Genomic DNA, 26,147 nt, shown 5'->3' with positions numbered 1-26,147 from the left:
GTCTCCAAACTTAGGACCGAGACACCGAAATTCTGTCAAGCAATAGAAGTAATGCATTTAAATCAGTTGTACAAGAATCAACGACTTCCAAGTTCTGTATTGCAGAAAAGCCAACATTTATCAATTCACGACTCCCAGGCGTATTTATTGACAGTTCTTTAGAATATTCCATATCCCTTACCGAGAGATAGGAATATCCAATCTCCAGGAAGTAAGATTAGTCGTGATGATTGGATCGACATTGTGAAAGAAAAACGACGTACGACCATTACAGAAATTGCAGTTGAATATTATTAATATTTTGACATGTTACTGATTAGTTTCAGACACTCGATTTGAACATGTTTGAACGCGTTTTGAAGATATTTAAAAATACTGTTTAATGCACATAGAAATTCAACTTACAACCGTGAAAAATTCTCAACTTTAACTAGGAAGACCTCATAGAATTTTTAAAGTAGCACTGTTTTCAGGGATCGAGGTATAGATTTCTCCTTTTCTAAGAATAATTGCAAATATATCCCCCCCGGAAAACGCGAAAAATATCTGAGTGTACTTTTGCATGAGGGTTACAGAATGTGTTAAGTCTTTTCGATACTTCCTTTCATGCCATCGTTCTTGGTGCCATGAAATTGATTCCAATTATGCAAAAACCTGATTCTGGAAGCAACCAAATTATTTTTGTAATTTGATCCCTTTCCAGGGATTTTGGCGAACAGTGGAAACCCTCAGTTAAAACCTTTTTCTACGTAAATAAAGGTTAGCTACAATGTGTTTTCGGGGTTGTCAGCTTTTTTTACACTCGAAAAATAACAGCAAAGAACGAAAGCAATACGTAATATTTAATTTTCAACAAAATGAGTCTTGAATCGTACAGATTCAAAAAGCGCATAAAGTTGGTGAATTAAAGTTGAAATGTTTGAAATTATAGGGAGAACCGCAAAACATTTTTGTTGTTTCTGGGGGGCTGGATCCAAAGTCCCTTTGGGTTTTTTGATAATTTTCTTGTTAAGCCCTCTCTAATTTTTATAAATGCAGCTCTTCAACTCAAAAACCAGATTTTGCGTTCATCGCGGCGATCATTTGCATCAGAAACACCATGCACCAAAATAAAAAGTCAACTTTTTGAAAGTCAATGTTTTAAACAAAAGCGTATTGCTTTTTTTCTCCTCTTTTAAGAGCCATTCACAGCACTAATAGTGCCGCTAATATGCCACCTAATCGTAGAATAATTTTTGGTATGATCGAAACTAACCTGCAGAGTATATTTGCAGAGTGTTCCATCTGTCAGTTGACCACCGAATGGTACTATTTGGCAATAATTTGCGCCACAACTCTCCCGTTTATAAAAATGCCTCCTAGTGAGGCTAAGATGAGTTGTTCCCACCCTCCTGACTCTTTTACTTTATTACTTCCCTCATTATTATGAGGGACAGTATGAGGGGTCTATAATCCTCATTGTCTTCTATATTCAAAGTCTTATATACACAGATTTTTTCCAACCAAAGATCAGTTTTCTATAGTACCTTGAAAGAAAAGGTGCCGTTATTTCATTATTTACGTTTTTTGTGAAGCTTTTGTCTGAGTGGGGTGTCTAATTTATCCATTTGAACATTCAACCAAACTTAAATTCTAAAACCTGATAGGATTTCCCGTTGGAAATTCTAAGCCAGCCAAAACATCGAAAACTTTTTAGTCGTAAGATTTGTTACAAATCCTGTTATAGATGATGCTATAACATCATCATCAGCTATAACAGGATGATGAAATTATCATCAACATCATCATCATCATAAAAAGATGATGAATACAAAAGGAGAATATTTCGTATTTTTTTTTTTTTTTTTGTGTTTATATGCTGGATATTTACTTTCTTATCACATTATCTTTCATGACTTAAATTACTGATTTGCTCGTTTTTTCTGGTTATTACTCCACCATATTACTTTTTATATTGACAGCATTATAAAAGAAATTATATAAAAGAATGTCATGTTAAATAGAATATTTGTTGCTGGTTATTTTTACTATTTAACTTAATTTCCACTTGTTTCCATTAATAATTTCTGGAATTCAGAACTTAATATGAACTTAAAATTTCCATATGCTGTTAATTCTCTTTTCCACGATCATACCTAGGAAAGCGATTTATTTCTTTACTTGATTTTCTGTAATTGGTTTTTCTTAATAAGGAAACAACTTTTGATTTCACATCAACTAAATGACAAAAAAAAATTTATTAAGTTATATAACCGATTTTGTCTAAAAAAAAGTGAAACCGTTTCAGAAATGCCGATAATTAACTGGAGTTCCATATATGCCATATTGGGTTAATTTGACAGCTTACGGTTAGAAAAAGGTCAAGTTTTAATGTTAAGCCTTAAGGGTAAGAGCAAAGATAGTACAGACCAAAAAAAAATGGAACGACTATCTCTCAACACGAACAAAACCCAAAAATCTTGGTCATACCCATTACAATTCCAGTAGGTTTTTCCAGCAGTCAAAGTTCATTTGAATCATCCTTACTCCATGCCTATCTACCTTAGTGCTGCCCTCGGATGAATGATAGACTATCTATCAACAAGTAAAATGACGTCATTTTTATATAACTCTGAAAAAGTTCGTTGCCTCTCACTGAAACTATCTGTCTTGGCTTTACATTAGCCATGGCTCTCAAGTCTTTCATCACTTCCACCCAGTTCACTTTAATTCAAAAATGGATGGACAGGCATGGAGTATGATCAGCAACTGTGATTTACATAAACAAAAAAAGCCTATAGCCTGGCCATGAGTCGCGCTTTGATGTTGAAATTCAATAGAAGAAAATCAATAATGATCCAATTCTGGAATTACATATATATTTTGACTATTTATACTTTTTAGCAAAAACCAAACAAAGACGGAACAAAGCCTATCCCCCTCATCATGAACAAAACTGGTTAGGTTCATGGAAATGATCAGGATCATTTCTATCCAAAATTTAGAGAAGGGGGACAAAATGTATTTTTTTCAAATTTAAAGGGGGACGGATTCTTGCCTTTTTTCAGTTTCATCAGTGGAAATATCAAACGGATGTTTTCAATTAAAATACTTCACAAGAAGGTATTTTTGTGAACCTAGGGATGGGAGAAAAATCTGCGAGGAGGACACTTGTACCTTTCCTGTCCCCTACCGTTGACTCCACGGGCTCCTTTTTTATTCTGCTTTAACCTTAACGGAGGGATTACAAACGAGCTAGTTAATATTCCAATAGGAACATGGAAGAGTCTTTCAATTAGGTCTTTCAATTATATCTTTCAATTAACGCAAACAAACATAGTTTATAGCCTGACAAATGAGTCGCATTTTAATCATGAAATACAGTTATGAAATACAATGATGATGCAGCTACGGAATTACATATATACATTTTGACTATATTTACTATTTACCACAAACAAAACAAAGATGGAACAAAGCCTATCCCCCTAATATGAACAAAACTGGTTAGTCGTTTCCATGGATACGACGAGCTACTATCGTTTACCTAAATATAGCCTGACAGAGAATTACATTTCAGCAAGGATGAATAACAATGTTGAAATTCCATAGCAATGAAAATTCAATAATTAAACTTTCCCATACAGACCTGACTATGATACCAATAATATACAGATGTCTTTGGACATCGGTACTGACTCAGTAATATGTTGAAGTTATGGTGAATTTTAAGGCGTTTAATTTTTGTATTTAATGCTTTATACTTTATTTCATTTTTCTTATTATTGCTCAGTGTGATTGATTTTTGTATGACGGCTTATAAAATTAATAATTAAATAATACAACTTACCTCGTTGCCCAGTGTTTTCATGTAGTCGTGTAGATGTAATTATCTACACGACTTAAATATTTAATTATTAGACGAAAATATAAGTTTTCCTGGCAAATTTTCATAAGCCAATCATATTAATCCATACATCTGGAGATGAAGCCCCTCATTTCAAAACTGGGTTAACTATGGCTTTAGGTTCGCAATTCCTTAACTATAAATCTAGACAAACGAAGCAACGTGATTTTTAGGAGACATAACCTGATTCACTCTTTTTTAAGAAATATCATGCCAAAAAAAAGAATGAAAACCCTCAGTCATAATATATTTTACAAGTAAACTCCCTGTTTCTCAGTGGGGAAACTTAAATACGGAATATTTTACTCACGTTTATCTCTTGAATTCCTCTCCACTTGACTTGTTAACTCGTTTGTCATTGAGGAATCATGTGAACTTAGGACAAAAACACAAGTTATTCCATAGGGAAACTTAACAAAATATTCTACTTACATTTATCACTTGAATTCCTTTTAGCACAGATACAGAAGATCATAAGAATAACCAAGACAACCATAATTACAGCAGCAACGACAATAGCAATCAATATAAGAGTATTTTCGTCACTTATCTTCTCCATCAAGCCACTCATGCCTTTAAAGAGAAAACAGCACTAGAGAAAAAAACAGCTAAATAAATAATATAATCAAATGGACCAGAAGCTAAATTAAAAGCCTCCTACAGGACTATATTCGAAAACTTATCATGTGGCCTTGATTTGTACAGAAAACAGATTAAACATAAGAAGCTAAGAAGAAAAATAAATAAATGAAAAATCAAATAGGCGTGAAAAACGAGGGTAGTGTCAGCCCGTGGAACAGTCTGAACCAAAAATAGCCATCATGGTCTTAGAATGTATAAACAGATTAAAGTTTACCAATAACACGTAAGAGAAAAGCATTTCGTAACACCGGTAAATTTCGTACTCTGTGAAAAAAAATATGGGCATAGGATTTAAAGTAAACCATATTTCTCACAAAAAGGAGTACATTTTTTTCGGTTTCCCACACAGTACCTTAGACTTTAGTTACTTAGGGTACCTAGCAGTACCTTAGACTTTAGTTACCTAGGGTAAAGTACCTTAGACTTTAGTTACCTAGGATAAAGTACCTTAGACTTTAGTTACCTAGGGTAAAATACCTTGAACTTTAGTTACCTAGGGTACCTAGCAGTACCTTAGACTTTAGTTACCTAGGGTAAAGTACCTTAGACTTTAGTTACCTAGGGTAAAGTACCTTAGACTTTAGTTACTTAGGGTACCTAGCAGTACCTATGATTTTTCTCAGATCAAAAAAATGATGTTATTTTTTTCTTATTCTTATTATTTAATTTTCAATTTATTAATCATTTATTTTTATTATTTATTTACCACGTTATTAATCACTATTATATTTTCTACCTTGTCAATAATAATAATAGCAAAAAATTCTCAAAATTGGTGATAAGACGATTGTTAGGCCTAGGACGAATTGACGCATCATCAACTAAATTTTAACTTAATTTTTCTACGGAAGGAATAATATCTGTTGCTAGACATTGACTAATTAACCTCCGGTTCCGAAGTAATAAAGGCGAATAAAGTAAAATTTATAATAGCGATAATAATCCGTCTTGACCCTTTGTGTGTCACCTTTATCCGGAAGTATATAAACCCCATCAGAGAATGATCGCTGGAACTCGAGAACAGCTTGTTAATAACCCATCCCACTTCAAACAATAACAATAAAGAGGAATTTCCAAAAATATTCCTTTTCTACTGGTGATGGCCTCATTTCCACTTCCGTTTTCTTTATCTATGACCTCAAACCCTATAGAAAACATGCCTTTTTTATGTGTTATCGCGTAATGAACTTTTAGCTTGCTGCCCCCTCCTCCGCACTTTAATGATAAATTTGACCCATTTTACCTAGAGTTAACGATATCGATTTTGGATATGTTAATAAGCACATTTTTTTTCTATGTCGACTTTAGATATGTTAATAAGCACTTTTTTTTCTATCGAATGGTATAAAAACTTTGTTGCAACGCGTTCAAGCCCTTTTTTGTCGTATATTTATGGTACTATAATACTTGCCATCGGAAACGTCTGCGATTTTAGAACACTCCAGTTAGGGTTTATTCTTAATATTTTAAATTGTATGAAAACGAAAAGAGAATTGCAAACCGAAATCCCTAGCATCGAAAAGAGGTGAATAAGTCACATTGACAAATATTTAGCAATAATCCAAGGCTTGCAAATGCAGCAGAGATAGATTCGACAGAACTCACTAAACAAACCTCAGTTCGGCTAATGAGAAGCAGGTCGTCAGCATTAGCTAATATGACGCGTCTCTGAATTTCAAAAGGCTGATATGATTCTGAATACTCATTCATTTTTTGCTTTAAGAAATAAATATATTACTAATTTCTTATTATTTATTTTTGTTAATAATAATTTGAACAAAAGTAACATTGATTTGACCCAGTACAGGAATACAAAAACAATGAATAAGCTAGTGTCTAATGTTATCCCTTTTTATTACAAGGATTTTTGGGATTATCTAAAAACTAAAAGAGATTCAAGCGTAGATAAACGGGTAAGGGGTCTATGACCCGTTAGAAAAACGGGTCTATGACCAATAGAAAAAAAATTACAAACACTATATGAAGTTTTGGCTTGTATCCAACAAGGTGTCCTGAGGGTTAAAAAAGACAGAATCTAAATCCAACTTAAAAATGACAAAGAAAGGAACCCAAAAATGAAATAGATCAAACTTAAAATCATCCTTTTTGACTTGGTATTTCGTTCGATTTTTTAAGTGAATATGAGTTAGATTCTTTCTTTCTCAACGTTCAAGGTGCCTCGTAACATAATATGTTGCCAAACATTCGTGTCATTGTTCTTCTTTTTCTTCCTACTAACTATAGATCCTTTATTTTTCAAAATTTAATTTTTTGGTTTTGTCATGGTTGGACTTAGATCTTTTTTCCGTAGAAAAGACATATAGTCCCTGTCCTTCGTTATGTCTCATCCCAGGTTGGACTACAATTTTTTTTTCTCTGTATATCTCTCTGCTTGTCAAAATTAACAGATACCAATGAATCACTTACCAGTGACATCTATTTCACAAGGTATTGATGTTCCAACATCATTCTTGGCGTAACAACTATACGTTCCCAAAGGTGAAACACCGTGGTCTAGTGTGAAAACACTTTGTAGTCCACGGCTAGTGACGCCTTCATGGAGGGTGGTATTTTGAAAGAGCCAAGTAAAGCTTACATCACGTGGATTCGCAGTCACGTCGCAGATCAGGCGAGTCTGACTTTCGATTTCTCGTTGCGTAATTGCACATTCGGGTTTAACTGAAATTAAATAAGAAAATATGTTAGAAAATATAGTAAAAAATATGCAAGCCTTCACAGCACAAGACTGCGTTAGTTTCTAGGCTACAAAGGTCAACACTCCTCGAAGGATAAGATCTTGCCACAGGTAGCTTTGAGCCACAATCTTTATAGATTCGAGGTGCGGCGTCGTTCTTTGCGCTGTTACACGGTGACCGCACAATAGTGTATAAAATAACACGTTAGTGCAGTTAAAACCTGAGTTGATCAAGCTTCAGCCCAGTCATGCAGATAGGAACTTATTCTGCTGACAGGGGGGGGGGATTTTATCTAACCGTTAAAAATTGTGTATTATGTGAAAATATATGGGAAAGTGTGGAAAAATCATGGAAATCTTAGACCCCCCCCCGTGTACATATCAGCGACATCATATAGAAAAAGACGCTGCTTACTCGCTTATAATCCCAAAAAATAAAACAAAAATAGACGTCTATGCTAATCTCCAATTTCATGGGTCAATAAAGAATGGTGAATAGCAACGATTGGTGTATCTAATTTTATTACCTGGAAAAATATATTTTGGTTTTAAGCAGCTGTGAAAACCCCTTTGCCTTCCCAAGGTCAAAACAAAATTTGCACTTTACTGAAAAAATATAAATGTTTTTACTTTTATAACTTTAATAAATCAAGTAATATTAACATTTTGATTACTAAATATCGGTATATGTATATTCAACTGACAATGCACTTTCATTTGTATTTTTTCAGTAAAGTGCAAATTTTGTTCTGGCCTTGGGGTTTAGCGCCCAACTTATGTTAATTTCTGCTCGTTTTGAGTTTGACTCGGTTAATTATTGTAATTTCTGTTCGTTTTGGCTTTCATTTATTTATCAATGCTGATTTGTGGTAGTTTCACGGGAGTTCTTTACTTTTCTTGTAACAATTTATTTTCTGGAAAAAGTTTTTTTTTAATTAATTTAATTTCATTTTATATTGATAGTTTTTTTACGATGGAAAAGAATGTGACTCTTTAAATCTTTTCGTTTTTTTTAATAACTTACAATTCGTCCTGCTATTTGTATGCTGGAGAAAAATTTTCAGCAATTTTTAACAGCATACACCCTTTTAAAAATCTGGACACAAATAGTACTGTTTAATTTAGTTTCATAGCTCCTCTAGTTGACCTGTAATGGAAAACTTGATACCATTCGCAAAAAAATCTGTTTACTTTCTTTGATAGCTTGGATACACTTACGCTATTTGGATTTGGTTAAATTTCAACACCAGAAGTAGCCCCGAACGTTTGAACATAATACTCTCAGTCGTTCTTGGGATACTGCTGAGATGTCTTATTGGGAATTAGCATTATCACAGTGCATTTTAATTTAATCTTAAGTCAACATTTAGTTTTTAAACATATAAAAATTGGTTTGAGGAAGACTAAAATCTATTCTATAAATCATATACAACAACTTTCTATATAAACCTTATATGCCCCCAGGGCATTACTTACAACCCTTGCACTGAGGGCTCTGAGGGGTTTATCGTCCTAAAAGACCTAATTTCCAGAACTTTCAACTACGTTGAACAAAATGGATATCTCAAAATTTTGATTAGATGTGTTTGGGAAAATGGTGGGCGTGAGAGGGGCGTCAGTCGCTATCCAATCACTTTCAACTATTAAAATTGCACTAGCCCTTCCAATTTCCAATTGAATGAGCCCTTTTGAAGTTTCTACGACAACGTTTTCAATAAAATCTTATAGCCCCTGCCCTGAGGGCTGTCGGGGGAGGGGTTGTCATCCTTAAGGACCTAATTTCCAAAACTTTTAACTACGTTGAATAAAAAGGCTATCTAAAAATTTTGATTAGATGTGTTTTTTGAACAGGTGGGCGAGAGAAGGGGGTTAGTTGCCCTCAAATAACTTTTGACTATTAAAAAGAGTACTAGTCCTTTGAACTTCAAATCGAATGAGCCCTTTTTCAAGTTTCTATGGCAAAGATTTCAATAAAAACCTTATATACCCCCAGGGCATAACTTATAATCCTTGCCCTGAGCGTTGTGGGAGAGTGTCCTCCTCAAAAAAATATTTTCTATCTGGAAATCAACTACCTTGAACAAAATGACTATCTCAAAATTTGTTGAATGTATTTGGGGGAATGATGGGTGTGGGGGGGGGGCTAGTTGCCCTCAAATCATTTTCGAATATTATAGAGGGCAGTAACCATTAGAACTTCCAAATGAAGGAGCCTATATTGAAGCTTTTACAACTACGCTTTTTATAAGAACATTCCTTGCTCTCCGGACACAACTGAAAACACTCGTCTTGGTAATTGCGAGAGACGAACCTTTTCGCCAACATATTTTAGCCTTGGAAAACATATACCTTGAACAAAATAGCTACCTCAAAATTTTGAGCGGATGTGTTTGGGGGAATGAAGAGCGTGAGGGGAGGGGGGGGGGCTAGTTGCACTCAAATCACATTCGACTATTAAAAACGGTACTAGCCCTTTGAATTTCCAATTGAATGAACCTGTTTTGAAGTTTCTACGCCGACGCCTTCTATAAAAACCTTTTATGCCCCCAGGGTATAACTTAAAACCCTTGCCCTGAGGGTTGTGGGGAAGTGTCCTCCTCTAAAACATATTTTCTATCTGGATATCAAGTACGCTGAACAAAATGGCTATCTCAAAATTTTGATTGGCTGTGTTTGGGGGAATGATGGGCGTGGGGGGGGAGGGCTAGTTGCCCTCCAATCACTTTCGACTATTAGAAAAGGGTACTAGCCCTTTGAATTTCAAATCGAATTAACCTTTCTTGAAGTTTCTACGACCGCGCCTTCTGTAAAAACCTCATATACCCCCTAGGCATAACTTAAAACCCTTGCCCCGAGGGTTGTAGGGAAGTGTCCTCCTCAAAAACATATTTTCTATCTGGAAATAAACTACGCTGGACAAAATGGCTATAAAAAAATTTTGATTGGATGTGTTTGGGGGAATGATGGGCGCGGGTGGGGGGGGGGGGGGCTAGTTACCCTCCAATAACTTTAGACTATTAAAACGAGCACTAGCCCCTTGAATTTCCAATCGAATGAGCCTTTTTTGAAGTTTCTATGACAACGCCTTCTATAAAAACATTATATGCCCCCAGGGCATAACTCAAAACCCTTGCTCTGAGGCTTGTGGGGGAGTGTCCTCCACGAAAAGATATTTTCTATATGGAAATCAACTACACTGAACCAAATGGTTATCTCCAAATTTTGATTGGATGTGTTTGGGGGAATGATGGGCGTGGGGAGGGGGCTAGTTGCCCTCCAATAACTTTCGACTATTAGAAAATGCACTAGTGCTTTGAATTTCCAATCGAATGAGCCTTTTTTGAAGTTTCTACGACATCGCCTTCTATAAAAACCTTATATGCCCCCAGGGCATAATTTACAACCCTTGCTCCGAGGGTTGTGGGGGAGTTCCCTCCTCGAAAACACATTTTCTATATGGAAATCAAGTACGTTGAACAAAATGGCTATCTCAAAATTTTGATTGGATGTGTTTGGCGGAATGATGGGCGGGGGGGGGGGGGGCTAGTTGCCCTCCAATCACTTTCGACTATTAGAAAAGGGTACTAGCCCTTTGAATTTCAAATTGAATGAACCTTTCTTGAAGTTTTTACGACAACGCCTTCTATAAAAACCTTATATACCCCCAGGGTATAACGTAAAACCCTTGCCCCGAGGGTTGTAGGGAAGTGTGTTTCTCAAAAACATATTTTATTTCTGGAAATCAACTACGCTGAACAAAATGCCTGTCTCAAAATTTTGATTGGATGTGTTTGGGGGAATGATGGGAGTGGGGGAGGGGGCTAGTTGCCCTCCAATCACTTTCGACTATTAAAAAGGGCACTAGCCCTTTGAATTTCCAGTCGAATGAGCTTTTATTGAAGTTTCTACGACAACACCTTCTTTAAAAACCTTATATACCCCCAGGGCATAACTTAAGACCCTTGCCCTGAGGGATGCGGGGAGTGTTCTCCTCAAAAACATATTTTCTATCTGGAAATCAACTACGCTGAACAAAATAGCAATCTCAAAATTTTGATTGGATGTGTTTGGGGGAAGGAAGAGCGTGAGGGGGGGGGGGGCTAGTTGCACTCAAATCACTTTCGACTATTAAAAAGGTCACTAGCCACTTGAGTTTCGAAATGAATGAGACCTCTTAGAATTTTTTATGACAACACCTTCTATAAAAACCATAATTGCCACCAGGCATAATTTAAACCCCTTGACCCGAGGGTTGTTAGGGAGTTAACAGATTGAAAACATATTTTCTATCTGGATATCCACTAACCTGACCAAAATTATTATCTCTAAATGTTGATTGGATGTGTTTGGGGGAATGATGGGCGTGGGGGAGCTAGTTGCCTTCCAATCACTTTCGACTATTAGAAAAGGGTACTAGCCCTTTGAATTTCCAATCGAATGAACCTTTCTTGAAGTTTCTACGACAACACCTTCTATAAAAACCTCATATACCCCAGGGCATAACTTAAAACCCTTGCCCCGAGGGTTGTAGGGAAGTGTCCTCCTCAAAAACATATTTTCTATCTGGAAATCAATTACGCTGGGCAAAATGGCTATCTCAAAATTTTGATTGGATGTGTTTGGGGGAATGATGGGCACGGGGGTGGGGGCTAGTTGCCCTCCAATCACTGTCGCCTATTAAAACGGGCACTAGCCAATTGAATTTCTATAAAAACCTTCTATAAAAACCTTATATGCCCCCAGGGCATAACTTAAAACCCTTGCCCCGAGGGTTGTGGGGGAGTGTCCTCCACAAAAAGATATTTTCTATAAGGAAATCAACTAAACTGAACCAAATGGCTATATCCCAATTTTGATTGGATATGTTTGGGGGAATAATAGGCGTGGGGGGGGGGGGCTAGTTTCCCTCCAATCACTTTCGACAATTAAAAAATGCACTAGCCCTTTGAATTTACAATCGAATGAGCCTTTTTTGAAGTTTCTATGACATCGCCTTCTATAAAAACCTTATATGCCCCCAGGGCAAAACTTAAAACCCTTGCCCCGAGGGTTATGGGGGAGTGTCCTCCACAAAAATATATTTTCTATATGGAATTCAACTACACTGAACAAAATGGCTATATCAAAATTTTGATTGGATGTGTTTGGGGGAATGATGGGCGTGGGTAGGGGGCTAGTTGCCCAACAATCACTTTCGACTATTAAAAAATGTACTAGCCCTTTGAATTTCCAATCGAATGAGCCTTTTTTGAAGTTTCTACGACAACGCCTTCTATAAAAACCTTATATGCCCCCAGGGCATAACTTAAAACCCTTGCCCCGAGGGTTGTGGGAGAGTGTCCTCCTCGAAAACATATTTTCTATATGGAAATCAAGTACGCTGAACAAAATGGCATTCTCAAACTTTTAATTGGATGTGTTGGGGAAAATTATGGGAGTGGGGGAGGGGGTGTGTTACATTTCACTCACTTCTAACTACGAAGTCGAGTACCAATCCAGCGTGTTTCCCTTCGGAAGAGTCTGTTTAGAACCTTCTGTAGCAATGCTGTCTATAAAAACTTTATATGTACCCGTAGCATAGTATTCAACCCTTGAATTAGGGGTCGTGGGTGAGTATCCTCCTCAAAAACAAATTTTCTATCTAGAAATCAACTACGCTGTACCAAATGGCTATATCAAAATTTTGATTGGATGTGTTTGGGAGAATGATGGGCGTGGGGGGGGGGCGAGTTGCCCTCCAATCACTTTCGACTATTAAAAAATGCACTAGCCCTTTGAATTCCAATCGAATGAGCCTGTTTTGAAGTTTCTACGACAATACCTTCTTTAAAAACCTTATATGCCCCCAGGGTATAACTTAAAACCCTTGCCCTGAGGGTTCTTGGGGAGTTTCCTCCGCAAAAACATAATTTCTATCTGGAAATCAACTACGCTGGACAAATGGTTATCTCAATATTTTGATTGGATGTGTTTGGGGGAATGATGGGCGTGGGGGGGGGGGGGGCTAGTTGCCCTCCAATCACTTTCGACTATTAGAAAAGGGTACTAGCACTTAGAATTTCCAATCTAATGAGCCTGTTTTTAAGTTTTTACGACAACGCCTTCTATAAAAAACCTCATATACCCCCAGGGCATAACACAAAACCCTTGTCCTGAGGGTTGTGGGGGAGTATCCTCCTCAAAACGTATTTTCTATCTAGAAACCAACTACGCTGAACCAAATGGCTTTATCAAAATTTTGATTGGATGTGTTTGTGGGAATGATAGGCGTGGGGGGGGGGGGGGCTAGTTGCCCTCCAATCACTTTCGACTATTAAAAAATGCACTAGCCCTTTGAATTCCAATCGAATGAGCCTGTTTTGAAGTTTCTACGACAACGCCTTCTATAAAAACCTTATATGCCCCCAGGGTATAACTTAAAATCCTTGTCCTGAGGGTTGTGGGGGAGTGTCCTCCTCGAAAACATATTTTCTATCTGGAAATCAACTACGCTGGACAAATGGCTATCTCAATATTTTGATTGGATGTGTTTAGGGGAATGATGGGCGCGGGGGGGGGGGGGGGCTAATTGCCCTTCAAGCACTTTTGACTATTAAAACGGGCACTAGCCCTTTGAATTTCCAATCGAATGAGGCTTTTTTTAAGTTTCTACGACAACACCTTCTTTAAAAACCTTATATGCCCCCAGGGCGTAACTTAAAACCCTTGCCCCGAGGGTTGTGGGGGAGTGTCCTCCTCAAAAAGATATTTTCTATGTGGAAATCAACTACGCTGAACCAAATGGCTATATGAAAATTTTGATTGGATATGTTTTTGGGGAATGTTGGGTGTGGGGGGGGGCTAGTTGCCCTCCAATCACTTTCGACTATTGAAAAGTGCACTAGCTCTTTGAATTCCAATTGAATGAGCCTTTTTTTAAGTTTCTACGACAGCACCTTCTATAAAAATCTTATATGCCCCTAGGGCATAACTTAAAACCCTTGCCCCGAGGGTTTTGGGGGAGGGTCCTCCACAAAAAGATATTTTCTGTTTGGAAATCAACTACGCTGAAAAAATGGCTATATCAAAATTTTGATTGGATGTGTTTAGGGGAATGATGGGCGTGGGGGGGGGGGGCTAGTTGCCCTCCAATCACTTTCGACAATTCAAAAATGCACTAGCCCTTTGAATTTCCAATCGAGTGAGCCTGTTTTGAAGTTTGTACGACAACGCCTTCTATAAAAACCTTATATGCCCCCAGGGTATAACTTAAAACCCTTGCCCTGAGGGTTTTGGGGGAGCTTCCTCCTCAAAAATATATTTTCTATCTGGAAATCAAGTATGCTGAACAAAATGGCTATCTCAAAATTTTGATTGGATGTGGTTGGGGGAATGATTTGGCGTGGGGGGGGGGGGGCTATTTGCCCTCCAATCACTTTCGACTATTAAAAAGGGTACTAGCCCTTTGAATTTCAAATCGGATGAACCTTTCTTGAAGTTTCTACGACAACGCCTTCTATATAAACCTTATATACCCCCAGGGTATAACGTAAAACCCTTGCCCCGAGGGTTGTAGGGAAGTGTCCTCCTCAAAAACATATTTTCTGTCTGGAAACCAACTACTCTGAACAAAATGGCTGTCTCAAAATTTTGATTGGATGTGTTTTGGGGAAGGATGGGAGCAGGGGGGGGCTAGTTGCCCTCCAATCACTTTTGACTATTAAAACGGGCACTAGCCCTTTGAATGTCCAATCGAATGAGCCTTTTTTGAAGTTTCTACGACAACGCCTTCTATAAAAACCTTATATGCCTCCAGGGCATAACTTAAAACCCTTGCCCCGAGGGTTGTGGGGGAGTGTCCTCCTCAAAAAGATATTTTCTATCTGGAAATAAACTACGCTGAACAAAATGGTTATATAAAAATTTTTATTGGATGTGTTTGGGGGAAAGATGGGCGTGGGGGGGGCTAGTTGCCCTCCAATCACTCGAGACTATTAAAAATGCACTAGCCCTTTGAATTTCCAGTCGAATGAGCCTTTTTTGAAGTTTCTACGACAACGCCTTCTATAAAAACCTTATATGCCCCCAGAGCATAACTTAAAATATTGCCCCGAGGGTTGTGGGGGAGTGTCCTCCACAAAAAGATTTTTTCTATCAGGAAATCAACTACACTGAACAAAATGGCTATCTCAAAATTTTTTTTGGATGTATTTGGGGGAATGATGGGCGTGGGGGGGGGGACTAGTTACCCTCCAATCACTTTCGACTATTAAAAAGGGCACTAGCCATTTGAATTTCCAATCGAATGAGCCTTTTTTGTAGTTTCTACGACAACGCCTTCTATAAAAACCTTATATGCCCTCAGGGCATAACTTAAAACCCTTGCCCCGTGGGTTGTGGGGAGTGTCCTCCTCAAAAAGATATTTTCTATCTGGAAATCAACTACGCTGAACAAAATGGCCATCTCAAAATATTGATTGGATATGTTTGGGGGGAAAATGGGCGTGGGGGGGCTAGTTGCCCTCCAATAACTTCCGACTATTAAAAAGGGCACAAGCCACTCTAATTTCCAATCAAACGAGCCCTTTTCGAACTTTCTACGACAACTCCTTCGATACGAAGTACCCGGGTATGGAGAAAAAAAAAGAAACCCAAAAAAAAAAAAAAACACATTGTGCCCACATCGTTCTTTCTTAGGCGCCTTTATGATATTATATGGCTCATTTTCGTTTTCCATTTGGTCATCTTCACTTGACTTGGCAAAATCGGTTCCAGCTTTATCCCCCACAGAATTTTGGAAAAATTACGCCCCTGCTCGCGAATGTCAGGATTTCCCTCCGTTCTCGTTTTAACGATTTTTAAATCGATTCGACCCGTAAACTAAACCCTTACTCTTAGTGTATGGGGATTTCTAGGAAAGCGTTTAGCTACATCCATAGAGCTGTGAGAAGTTTGACTTTCTCACAACTCTATTTTTTTAAAACAATAAAAAACTTTAGCGTAAAGAGCGAGGCGTTGAGGAGGGGACAGCCCCTTTCATATACGGAATAATTTCTGTTCGTTTCAAGTTTTAATGTCGTTCCTTACTTTCAGTTAAAAAAAACTTTTTTTTTATTTAATGTTCATAAAAGACCAGTCTTGATAAAACTATATTAGAGGTAATGCTTATTTACAAGGCAGCAGAACATACCTGGCTGAGATGCATGATTGTGTATACAGATCATAAAGGATTTCTTGCAGATCTATTTGAAGAAATATGAAGATCGCTACATATTTGAAGATCTTGTAATTATACATTTTAGAAGGTTGCGAGAAATTCCTTTTATCTGGTTTTTTGTAATTTTCAAAAGCCATGAAAGGTTCATTTAAGAACAATCCTTTTCCATTTCTCCTGAATGAAATACGATCAACAGCTCATAAATATGTCCGGTTTATATATCTATAGGATCTCATTACTGGAGAGACTGGGCTTTCAATCCGAAAGTTTTTTTTATTTCCTTTCGATTGCGAAAGTCTTGAAGAAATTTAATGTTTTTAGTAGTCACAAGTCTATACAGGATACAAAATGAAATATTGTCAAGTTGTTGAGGACACCCAGGTAATCTTCCATGTAACAAGAAACCCACACCTTAATTGGTGCAATACGGGTCATAAGGGTTCAATACCTAAAAAAGCATATATACGAATTCAGCTGTCACCTGGTCTTACTTCATATGGCAGGCGATTAGAAGAGACCGTGCCCTCCTATCCCTTATCAGCCCCCTAATTAACAGATATAAGATGATTAGAAGAGACCACGCCTCCCTTATCTTTCAAACATACAGCCATTCAGAACTTGTAACTTAGCAATAAGATTGATGAGAAAAGTATTACAGTTTTTATTTAAGCCCCATTCATCTTACTCGTGCTATTGTTCAACGACAAAGGATCCTTATTATTACTTTTCACTAAATTAGACAAGCCCCTATATAGATTAAAACAGGGGTTAAAAGAAAGATTTCCCACACTAAGTCAAAGGTAAAAACTTGGTCGACGCATCTTCTCCCCTTACCAAAACCATACTGTTTTTCTCTTAAAACATTATCTACAGCATCTCTGAGTCTACAGAGCATCATCATACTAAGTAAATTGCTTCCAACAGAAACCAGGTTAATACCTCTATAATTATCATACTCCCTCTTATCACCTTTCTTATCAAGGATTTTAATTAAAGTTTTCCTAAAATCGCTAGGTACTTCTTCTTTTTCAAAATTATATTCATTATAATATATTCATTATAATCTCTTACAATGCTGATCATGAATAATCAACTGGTCAGATAAAGAAGGTATATTTCCAGCTATTGATGATATAACAGGGGCAGGCTCATAGCAGAACCTTTTCCAATTCAAACCAACCGATTTTCCTAAAATGGGGGAAATAAATAAAAATAACGCAATAGACGCTTAAATCTAAAATACGATATCACACCTCAATATCTCAAGAACCCTACTATACAGCAGAAAGAAATTCTGCATCAATATCATACCTAGGGTATGGTGGAGGATAAATAACATGACATGTAAGGGACCATATCCAAGTTTAATAGAGCAGGAGGGAGTAGCTTGAAAACGAAAGTAGGATTTTGTAAGTTTGCAAGGTAAATTTTTTGGTTCTTAGTTCCCAATGAATTTCCTCCAAACAGTTAACTTGTAAATGATCCATTTATGTTTCTTTTGCATGGAATTTTTTTAAGTTTTTTTTTAACTTTTTTTTAATTTTTTGACATGCTAATTTTTTTCAATTTTTTTACATGTTTTAGAATGACATGAAACTGAAAACTTGTAAAATGTCATAAGGAAAACTCATAAATACATATTTGCGGATGCCATTTATAAATCTTCCAAAAAACAGGTATTTTGGCCAATTTAGTTTTCTGGATTTGTAATAGCCTTTTAACTTGAATTACTTAATTTGTAATAACATTACTTTTTGTTTCCAATCTCAAAGTCAAATATGATTCACTAACCCATTCTCTAAACTGACTGCATTTTATAAGGGTAATGGCTTCAATCCATTGCACTCCAGCGAAACCCTCCCACGTCATATAAATGTTCAATTTGACCAAGAACGCATCAGTTTTAAACAAAAGTTCACTTTCACAGCTACCTCGATTTTCACGAACTGGAAAGCACATTCAAAGTTTTTATTTCTATCAAAAGATTTATTATCTATTAGAAATTCCAATATTCCAGTTTCCACTGATAGGAATTTTCCATATCTAATTATAAAAGTTTTGAAACCAGTCAATATGCGGTTTAATGGGCTTGTTTGAAGGTAATTAATTATGCAGTGAATTTCAATTCAAAAGTCATGGTAGCCAAAAGGATTTTGATTTGAAATGTCTCTTACTCTAGGCAAAATAAACTTAAAGGTAATTTTTTTTAGAAAATTGTTTTCCTAATACCAAAAACATGTCATTCCAAGATAAATTCGATTCTGAATTGGAATATTCGATCAGAATTTTTCTACCGCCATCAGTTTTTATGCGGTAATTCTTTAGGTTTTTTTCAAGGATTTTAGTTGTTGTGGATTTTAACAAATATTTCTAAGTTTTATATGAATTACCAAATGGGGGTCTTATGCTGCATTCAAAAATGCGACATGCCATTAATGTCTGTTCAGATTACGAACTTACCTAAAAGAATACACAGTATTTCTGGAAGTCCAAACAACAAAACTTGAGTAAAAGGTTTAAATTAAAGCCAGAAATCAGTGAGGGACTAATTCAGGCAAAAATTTTCTGAAAAAAATACACCCTTAATTCAATAGGTGTTACTATAACTTTCATATTTAAAATATCTCTATTTCAGCGCAAAAATATTTAACACCACTATTTTTTTATGCAATATATTTTTATTAATTTAAAAAATCGCAAAAAGGACCTTCCTAAGCTGCTATACTGGCTTTTAAAAGTCTTGCAAATTTAAGAGTACACTCCCAGTGCAATAACTACTATAACAACCAAATCCTCACTACTTTTTTTATCACAAAAACCAAAATAAATATCTGTGATTTTCACATATTTTCATCTAATTGCCCTAAACGGTTCGTCATTTTGGTTTTTACTGCGACGGTGAAATTATTCGCGCACATTGAATTGAAGATATAAGCACCTCTGAAAGTATTTCCAATAATTTCACAACTTTCAATTACAAAAGTGTTGAGATGAGTCCAATTACCATTTAAATACAATGTCCCTAAATGGAAAGAATATATTCTGTAATGGCTCTCAATTTGAATTTAGAAACCCTCCATAGAGCCTTTTCTGTCATTCTCAAATCATAAAAGAGACTTAAAAAGCCTGACAAAATGAAATGTCTCTCCCCTTTTTACAGGCTTTAGAGCATGAAGCCTAGTTACCAAAGTAAATTAAAATAGAGGTGATAAAATTAGTTCTTTGTTACGGTGAAATACATCTTCTCCATTGCTTTTACTTAGAAGCATTTATTACAGCCCTTTTATAAATATTCTTAAATCGGTTGGATTAAAATATTCTTCCAAAACAGTGACTGAAGGATTCAGTGTTAGCTTTATTTATTTTTAAATGAGTGAGCTATTCAGCAAGCTGAATAAAACTTTCATACACTTCCATTTTCTTTTACGCATCTCTTTTGCAACTATTTGTTACACTGTTAGGACGGCCACTCAGGATATAATTATTAGTTTAGATTACCACAAACTTACCCTGAAGAACCAGTTCTTTTTCAAATTCCCCCCCCCCCTAAGAGAATTGCAGTAGCACCCCCAGTACACACGAAAAATGTATGCCTTCTTTCACTCTTTATTCTTTCAAATTCATTAGACCATAAAAATTAATTCAAATTCAATCTAATTTATTTCAAACTATCATTTAAAACTATACCTATTATTTCAACGACAATAATTTAATGATATCTCAAAGAGTTGGTTTACTTGGGCAGGATCATCAATCTAAATATTTTGCATATATTCATATTAATATACTTTGATTCAGTTTCATGTTGAGGGAGTGACTCAGAACAATAAATTTTGGCCCTAACTTCCCTTTTTGGTCTTATGAACATTTGACACTCATTTCTTCTTGATAAATGTACCTACATAGTTCCTCTTACGATTTTCTACGACAGAAAATCATCACAGACTATTAGGTTAGAAGGAAAATGTAGGAATGAATAAGAAAATTGTTAAATATTGATTTTTTTAGGTGAAGGGGTGGGCAATATTAAGGCCTTAATGAGGGCAAACTCTTTGCTATAAACGCTAAATCGTTGCTTCCCTGGAGGCAGATACCAGTCTCATTCTGTAATTTTTTATTTAAGTGGCTCAATGTTAGGAAAGATACGATAACACACGATGAAGAACACGAATAAGATTTTGGGGATTTTCTAAAACCTAAAAGAGATTCAAGCGTAGATAAACATGCAACGGGTCTATGACCCGTAAGAGAAACAGGTCAATGACCAACAGGAAAAATTAGAAAAGCTACATGAATATTTGGCCTGTATCCAACAATGTGTCTGATTTGTAAATTTGTTATTTTGTAAATTTCTTAAGTAATTTTGGTACTTGTGTATTATAGCGACCACGCCGTTGTTCTTGATCTGTTGTAAAAACCGGTTTCTCTTTGTGCACTTGGAGATAATTAGCTTATTAAATATACCAAAATATGATGAAAATTTAATACTTTAGTAGCAATATTATGGAAACTACAATAGAATTATGAAAAGCAGGCCGCCCAGAGCGCATTATATTAAATACATAATCTAACAAACTCTATATATCAGATATTTAATTAAAATATACCTGCATAGTTTTTTGTCTCACACATGCTCAGCTGATTATCTCTAAGTGCAAACAGATAAACCGGTCTTACAACAGATTAAGAACAACAGTGTGGTCGCTATAATATACAAGTACTGTAATTTTTATATTCCCTTACCAAATTTCCCTGACAAAAAAAAACATCGAGTAATGGAAAGAGTTATAATGGATCTTAACGAGCAGCTATACTTACTTCTATATACTTATCGTCTATATTTAAGTTTCTGTACGGTGATTCAGTTTCATGTTGAGGGATCAATCTACAGCATTAAGTTTTGGCCCTCACTACCCATGTTGGTCTTATGTTCAGTTGACTCAACTCCTCTCGAGCAACTTACCTATATAATTTCCCTTATGAGATTTTCCTGACAGAAATTCTCACACAAAGTAGGGAATTGAATGGAAAATTTGTTTTAAAAACCGGTTTCTCTTACACTTGAAGATAATTAGCTTATGAAATATTCCAAAATATGATGAAAATTAATATTTTAGTAATAATATTATGAGAACTACAACAGAGAATTATGAAAAGCAGGCCCCCCAGAACGGCAAGATCCATGGGCTAGGTGAGATCCATGTCAAAATGAATCTATTGTTGGTATTGGTGTATCATAAAACATTGGGAAATCATAAATCATTGAAGTTTTCTTGGAAGAAGTGGGCGATTTAAAGCTTTTATGCTGGGCCAACGGACCAACTAAATTGTCGCTTTACTCGAGTCACATATTAGTCTCAGCAATAAATTTTTTATTAAGTATATTAATGTTTGAAAATACAACAGGAAACAATATGCGATGAAAAATATAAACAAGATATTCTGTCCTAGGCCACATGGAGTGTCAACATTTTGTTGACTTAGTCAAACAAACTTTGCAAGACCAACTATAAAATTTACAAGAAAATTTAAGTAAATTTTATGTTGCCTTGCTAAGTTATCCAGACATAACACCATCAGATACCGGCAAGAGCTATATTAGATCTGAATGAGCTGATTTACTTCACAAAATCATCAATCTAAACATTTCTTTTAAATTTCAATTACTACACCACGATTCAGTTTTATATTGAGAGAACAAACGGATTTAATTTTGGCTCTAATTTTGGCTCTAAGCCCGTTTAATTTTGGCTCTAACTTGCCACATTGCTTTACGTTCATTTAACACTCAATCCCTCTTGAGAAACGTAACTGGACAATTTCCCTTACCGGATTTCCTTGACAGAAAACCCTCAATGCTGAGGCAAATTCTCGATTTAGTGATGGGAGGGATTAAACTTGTATAGAACATTAGTAAGCTTAGGAATAAGGACAAACAGATATTTGTTCTAGGATGTGTAACAGTATTTCGCAGTCGAGTCTCTTTTATTGGGTAATCCAGAAACACAATTTTCGAAATAGTGAAATGAAATAAATGACTGAAACAAAGCGAGCAAATAAATGGGACGGATTTAAACTACATAGAAAATTAATTAGGCTTTCTGACATGCTAAATAAATGGGAAGGATTTAAATTGCACAGAAAATTAAACAAGCCAGATACAGTGACACTTCAAAGTTTGTTCTGGACAATGCAAGAGTAATCCCCTCTTTCATTCCGATTTAACGGATAATCAAGAGATATATTCTCAAATGACTAAATAAAAGGGCTGAAATAAAACGGCTGGAATAAAATAAAAATCCAATCTAGAGTTAGGTATTTGTTGAGGCGCTTATGTAAAAAAAAAGGAACGTATTTGATTGGGGCTTTGAAAAGACAAATTTGGGTAAAGCCACACATAAAACACAAAAAGGGAAAAGTTAAAATTTAAAAATTTCAATAGCTGAGCTTGATTGGCTGAAATAAACGGAAACAATTTAAATAAGCAGCTTTGGGATAGTCTTTCATTCCCATTGCAACTTTTTTGGGTGTACCACCTTCTGAGCCGGATTTACACCTTTGGCGCTCCTAGGTAAAAGTTTTTTTGCCGCTCCGTTTTAGCGAGATTTTTGAGGGAATAAGAAAATTTGAGGGTGGTGGAAGCACTGAACAGAACGCAACTGATGAGTCAAAAGTAATGAAAGAGAGAGGTGATACCAAACTCTCAGCTGCCATTCTTGGGAGACATCTGACAATTTATAAGTGGCCACGGAATTCCTGTGTTGTTTTAAAATCACTTTTCTGTGAATAAGCAGTGCAGCGGTGGAACGACCTTGCACTTTGACGATAAATCATATCAGTCCAATTTTTATTAAGAAAAAAAAAAACACTCAGTGATAATTTATTACGCCCCCTGGCATTGTGCGCCCCTAGGCCAGGGTCTATTAGTAAATCCAGACCTGGCTATTTCAAAGTGGTACTTGGAATCAAGGCTGTATCCAGGATTTTTTTGCGGGGGGGCGGGCGGAGGGTTGTTTACTCAAAGATTTTTTTCGGTGGGAGTTTACACAAAAAAAACTAAAATAACACATAGAAAATTTGTTTATATCCATTTTTGTTACATTTTTACGAGTCAGACAAACACTTCGGAAAGGTTTCAAACCTCCGTAGACCCCCCCCCCCCCCTCCTCCTGGGTACGGCCTTGCTTGGAAATGATAATAGTTAGCATATATTTGGATATAATGCTGAATATTTGGGTCTAGAAAATTTATGAACAATCACGAAATAGAACATAAGGGACTATAATGGAAAGTTATAATGGTAAAATAAAATGGCTGAAATAAAATTAAGGATTCAAGAGACATTTGGTTTTACGTGTTTGATCTGGACCATGCAAGAGTATTTCCCAGTCTTGCATCAGCACATCAAATAATCAAGGCATAAATTTTCTCCAATAGAAAAAAATATTAGAAAAAATTACTGAAATAAAGCGGTTAAGTGGGTAACTAAATGAGAAAGATCTAATTGTATAGGAAAATTAGGAAGCAAGAAACATTTGCATTTTAATAAGAGTTCTGAGCGATGCACGAGCAGCACCTAGATCCTTCCCATCCCATCAACTAATTGAAAAATATAATTTGCCAAGTACAAAATTATGATGGCTGAATAAGTTGAATTGAATAAAACGGCTTAGTACATGGGAAGGATATAACTTATATAAAACAGTAAAGAAGCCAGAAACATGTGAATTTTTATATTTGTTCTGGGTTATGCGAAAATAGTTCCCAGTCTCAGCTCACAGAATGTTAAAAAAATATATTTCTCCAATAGCAAAATCTAATAGTTAAATAAAATTGCACAAATAATTTTGCTAAATGGATAAATAAGGGAGACGACTTAATTTACATTAAGAACTAAGGAAGTAAGAAACATCTACATTTTCATATTTTTTTTTTCTAAAGTTTCGCAATGTTTGGTAATAATTAAAGTTTGGCAATGCAGGAGTAGCTCCTAGTCCCACACCAGCTCACCAAATAATTGAGAGTTAAGCTTTTATCTTTAGGAGCAAAAGAACACGGCTAAATAAATGATGAGGAATAAACTTACATAGAACATTAATGAAGCTAGAAACACTGGCATTTCCATGTCTATTCTGGGCTACGCAAGAGTAATCCCCAGTTCTATCTCGGTTCATCGGATAATCGAGAAATAGAATTTCTCCAGTGGCAACAGTCTCATTTTGGAAGGTCCAGAAATAAGTGGCTTCAGGGTATGCTTTTGCTTGGCATCGTAACTTTTCGGGTATACCCCCTTCTAGTATTTCAACGTGGTACTTGGATATGGTAATATTCTCAGGCGGGACTAGAAAAGTAAAAAATTCTTAGAACATTGAAGGTATTATAGATACAAGCTAAATGAATAACAAATTCAAGGTTCACTCCCTCTTTTAACCTCCTACAACTACTTAGAACAATGGTATATTTAATATCTTGGCCTCTCTATCCTTCTATGTAGGGGGTGCCTCCTCCCTCTCTTGTATCTTGTTTTATCAATTACGAATAAAAAAAGTATTTTCCTAAGACCAGTGTTAAAAAGTGCAAAATAGCCAAAAAATTTTGGGTAATCAAGAGCATGGCTGTCACTCCTTTAGCCCTCGGGGTATAGCCCAGGAAACTGTCCTTATTTATCCCATATGAAATAACTTGTCTAATTTACTGAATAGCCCCTTTGAAAATCACTGATTTAAACCCTAAAAAACGAACATTTTTGAACTCAAACACAGAAACGAAATTAAAAACTTTGCAAAATCCAAAAATATTGAAACTGAGCTTTTAGTGATTAACAGGATTCCTTTTTGGGCATCCTAAAACAAATTACTCAACTACATCATCACCCTAGCCGTTTTTTAGGGTATATTTTCTTCAAAGGGGCCCCTTCCATGGTGGCACCAGAAATACAAATATTACGTTTATCCAGGAATTGAACTGCAACAAAAATATTTGACTAAACTGAGCACTGCCTAAGAACTGCGATTTCAAAAATACAATTTTCATGAATAATTTTTAAAATGTCTACCAAAAATACACTAGTTCTTTAGCAATTCATCCTAGTATTCTCTAGATGTAGGCAGAATCCTTCGTTTTAGATCAATCAATGATAATTTTAATGACAATGAAAGACCCAGAATTTTCTTTCAAGCCCATATTTTCAGTTTTCACACCGAACTCTAAAATTTTATATGCTAATAAAGAATTAGTTTCTTTGTTTCACTGTCTTTCCTATAAACTGCAGCGCTACCATTATCCCCGAGTTTTCGGGGTTTCCCCGAATTTACCCAAAGGAAAATTAGGTTCTCCAAAATTGTCACAGAAATTATGGTTAACAAATATCATGTTAACCTTTGTATATTTTTGTTAACCTTTGTATATTTTTGTCAATTTCATGTTAACCTTTGTATATTTACGCCAACTTTTAGAGCAATTTGGAGAAACCAAGTTTCATTTGGAAAAATCCCCTAATATTGGGGAATAGTGTAAGCACTGATAAAATATATAAGATGTGCATTCTTTCATTTTTTCATTTTTTCATTTGTACATATTTTCATTTTTATTGATAAGATTAAGGCTAAAATACGTGGCTGATTTCACTTCATAAATTTTAAAACATTGGGAATGCAATTATTAGAATTCTAGTGTTGAACTTTTATTTATCGTCATGGAAAGGCAGTGTGGTCTCCGAAATTATCTAG

At 35.8% G+C, this 26,147-nt stretch overlaps 1 protein-coding gene across 11 annotated transcripts in view; it reads right to left on the bottom strand.

Annotated features, from left to right (window-relative positions):
• nrm (neuromusculin) overlaps positions 1–26,147 on the bottom strand; it is a 326,404-nt gene that overhangs the window by 42,956 nt on the left and 257,301 nt on the right. For all 11 annotated transcript variants that reach the window (XM_089091978.1, XM_089091975.1, XM_089091971.1 and 8 more), the window contains 3 exons: positions 24,506–24,760; positions 6,956–7,207; positions 4,319–4,459 (listed from right to left, as the gene is read on the bottom strand). In XM_089091978.1, the coding sequence (XP_088948104.1) occupies positions 4,319–4,459; positions 6,956–7,207; positions 24,506–24,760 (648 nt within the window). The remainder of the gene's footprint in view (positions 1–4,318; positions 4,460–6,955; positions 7,208–24,505; positions 24,761–26,147) is intronic.

Source organism: Artemia sp. Qi Xiang Cuo, chromosome 7, assembly GCF_049724085.1.
Source record: "Artemia sp. Qi Xiang Cuo chromosome 7, ASM4972408v1, whole genome shotgun sequence".
In the NCBI taxonomy this organism is placed as follows: Eukaryota; Metazoa; Arthropoda; class Branchiopoda; order Anostraca; family Artemiidae; genus Artemia; species Artemia sp. Qi Xiang Cuo.
This window is presented reverse-complemented; position numbering and strand designations above follow the sequence as displayed.